Below are 3,019 nucleotides of genomic sequence, written 5' to 3'. Positions count from 1 at the left end.
TCTGCCGTACACTGTGAAGACTGCCACAGATAAAGCTGCCCTGATCTCCATAGAAACACATGACTCATCCTCTATAGCAGATGCTCTACTCCTCTCACTGACTTCAGGCAATAAGGCTTGGGTGGTGCTGTAGGGAATGTGGGGTTGCACTGATGATACAGCTGCATACCAAACAGAGACAGTTGTATTTCAGGGGAGCCCTCCCCCTAGTGGACTATAAGAAAAACTACAAGATTGAAAAGTAAAAATATTTTCTTTCAGGTTACAATACTGCTTTCCTGCACACACGGTACATACATTATTGGACACTGATTTGGACAGTCATTTTTTAAGTTGGATTTAGGGAAAAAATCCAACTTAATTAATTGGATTAAGAAAGAAAAAATGTAAGCATCAATGATGTCCACTAATGCAGTAATAGCTCGATGAGTGTCTTGCAACACGTCCTTCCTCAAACAATGGCTATGACTTGATGTCATATGGGACTGAACTGAAATAACATTTCCAAACGCTGTAGTGCTCTTTGGCTGTTTCCATGACAATTAAATTAAATGTAGTTAGCCATCCTCTGTCACACCTTTGAGGCGGAGCTCTTCTTGCACTCTGGACAGGTAATCTGGGTCTGGATACCCAAAACTGTAATAGAGAAGGAAATGCAGACAGATATAAGAGAGGTCATTGACGGTCATGTTCTTGTAAGATATCGTCGCTGTCAGGAAGAAACCTTGTATCTCCATATGTCATCTTTTGATGTTTTTTTCATGCATGAATGCCCTATTTTATACTTCACTGTGACAGTATCACTCAAAAGTAGTGAAAATAGGCAATCTACAAGCTCACAACACGTTACACTGCTGACGCATTGTAAGCTTGTAGATCTGTTATTTTTGCTATTTTGAAAGTGGTTAAATCTGTCTGTGGGTTTCATAAACTAGACCCAACCTACTCGGGAACGATGCGAGTTGCGAACGATGGAAGTTCAGCACTTTGGTTACCTCTGTTGTTTTAAAATGTACTTTATAAATAAAGTAGATTTTTATTGGAATGCATGTCCCACTCGGTTATGCAATACCCGGTGTACCCATTGTCACAGTACCTGTTGTACTCGTCTGTCTGTCTGTGTGCCTTTTATACCCAAACAACGGGTACAACAGGTGTTTTCTTTTCTTTTTTCTTCTTCTGCAGAATAGGATAAAAGGACATAGACAGATAGATACAGAGATCTCCATATGTGGGCATAAAAGGGACACAGACAGGCAGACGGGCATAACGGTACTATTCTGACAATAGGTACATGGGTATTGCATAACCAGGTGGGGCATGCATTCCCAACTTGCATGGATCCTGACTTGCTTAGTTCCTGTTGAGCACCGGTCTAGTTTAACCAGTTAAAAGTATTAACAAGAGCTTGAGACTAAATAATAAAACTGGGTTGTTACATTGTTTTTTTTTCCTGAAAAGTAACAGTTTTGGACATACAAGGTTTCCACAATATGTTGTTTCATCAGTAACCCAAGCAAGCAGCATTAGGCACATTCTCAGTTTGACTTAAAGGTACATTGTGCTGTTACTGTACCTCTGCAATATCGTTGAATTGACATTGGCAAAATGTTTAAGCTATAACGTAATGCACCCATATTCAGGGGGCACCAGTCCATTGAGCCTTGGGCAAATATATGACATCCAGGATCAGTATCTTTTACTTGGAGAGATGGATAGTTTTTGATGCACTAGCCCTACTTTATCTGATATTAAATAGGGAATGTTAATATTATCATACTGTTGTGGACCACCATCCATGTTGGTCTTGTGGTGAATGTCATTCCAGGTGACAGAGTTGTTGAGGCCTGTAGTGACAGATCGTCCAATGGTGAAGATGAGTCTTCTCTCGAAGGCTTTCCTCAGCAGCCTCAGGACCTTCTCTCCCTCCTCACAAGCTGGTAGGAAGGCTGTACGTGATGTGCTGGCATACTTTACTCCAGGGTTAGGATGCTCAGGCTGTCACAGGATAAACAAGAAGTGCAGGATGGTGAGACAATTTCAAGTGAGTTAGGCTTACTTATACAATAAAAAACGTATGGGATTCCTTATTGTTTATGTCCTTGAATCTGTTAATACAATCTATTAATATAATTGTGAGGTTTCCTACGAATGACACAAGCATTAAACTTCAGATCCAGTTTTCCACAGGGCATATAATGAACTGGGAGGCTACTCCCAGTAATATGACCTGTAGTGCCACCCAGTGGCCATGTTCAAACGTGTAAAAGTGTGTTTAGCTCAAAAAGCTTTTAATAGGCCAACATTTTCACATCACAATATCTCTTCAAACTTCCAATAACAGTATATCACTCTTTCTTTACCCCTTGGATTCCTGGGGGAAAGCGATAGTTAACAACTATGGTTCCGCAGTTTTCAAAGCCAGGTAAACGCTGCCAGTCATGCGTCACTGTCATAGTTCCTTCCGGTTGTGTTCCGACGTAGACTCCGTAGAAAGTCTGGCACATTGGACAAGCAGGCTTGTATTTAAAACTCGTGTCGATACATTCAGAGCAAAATGAGTGACGGCACTTTAACGTTTTCCTGTCTCGAATGTTGCCGAGGCATATGGCGCAAGCATCATCGCAGTGTATATTCTCCATTTCTGTAGCGGCAGTAGTACCGCTTGTTGTATGAGCATCCACTGGGGAATCACTATGTGGTCCTGGGAGGAACGCGAACAGTCTTCTCCCGGGTGGTTGAAGCCAGAAGGGGGCGAGGGGCGGGGCTGGCGGCAGGGGCAGGCAGGAGTAATGCTAGTGCTGAGATGCTCTCAGCAGCAGGAGGAGCAATGTTCTCACTAAATAAGTGTAGAGGAATATCTTGCGGAGTTTCAATGTTAATATGTAAATATGGCAACTCATTTAGATGTAGGTTTATGGTTTCCCATGGACTATAGCAGTTGCAATTTCTCTTCTTTCATAACATAATCCCCACACCAAGAGTAAAAAAATAAAAAACGTTTCAGTCATTCGGTCCG

General features: G+C 41.8%; 1 protein-coding gene across 1 annotated transcript in view; it reads right to left on the bottom strand.

The window, feature by feature from the left end:
- The window catches only part of LOC311053744 (putative E3 ubiquitin-protein ligase DTX3), a 2,816-nt gene extending 139 nt beyond the window's left edge, over nucleotides 1-2,677 (bottom strand). Inside the window, exons 1-3 of the mRNA XM_084069424.1 lie at nucleotides 2,364-2,677; nucleotides 1,781-1,998; nucleotides 1-636 (exon numbers count right to left, since the gene is read on the bottom strand). The exon at nucleotides 1-636 is cut by the window's left edge and continues 139 nt beyond it. Of these exons, the coding sequence (XP_083925550.1) occupies nucleotides 558-636; nucleotides 1,781-1,998; nucleotides 2,364-2,642 (576 nt within the window). The 5' untranslated portion in view covers nucleotides 2,643-2,677 and the 3' untranslated portion in view covers nucleotides 1-557. The remainder of the gene's footprint in view (nucleotides 637-1,780; nucleotides 1,999-2,363) is intronic.
- Nucleotides 2,678-3,019: the final 342 nt, after the last annotated feature.

Source organism: Gymnoscopelus microlampas (genome assembly GCF_963454915.1).
Source record: "Gymnoscopelus microlampas genome assembly, chromosome: 10".
Classification (NCBI taxonomy): domain Eukaryota; kingdom Metazoa; phylum Chordata; class Actinopteri; order Myctophiformes; family Myctophidae; genus Gymnoscopelus; species Gymnoscopelus microlampas.
This window is presented reverse-complemented; position numbering and strand designations above follow the sequence as displayed.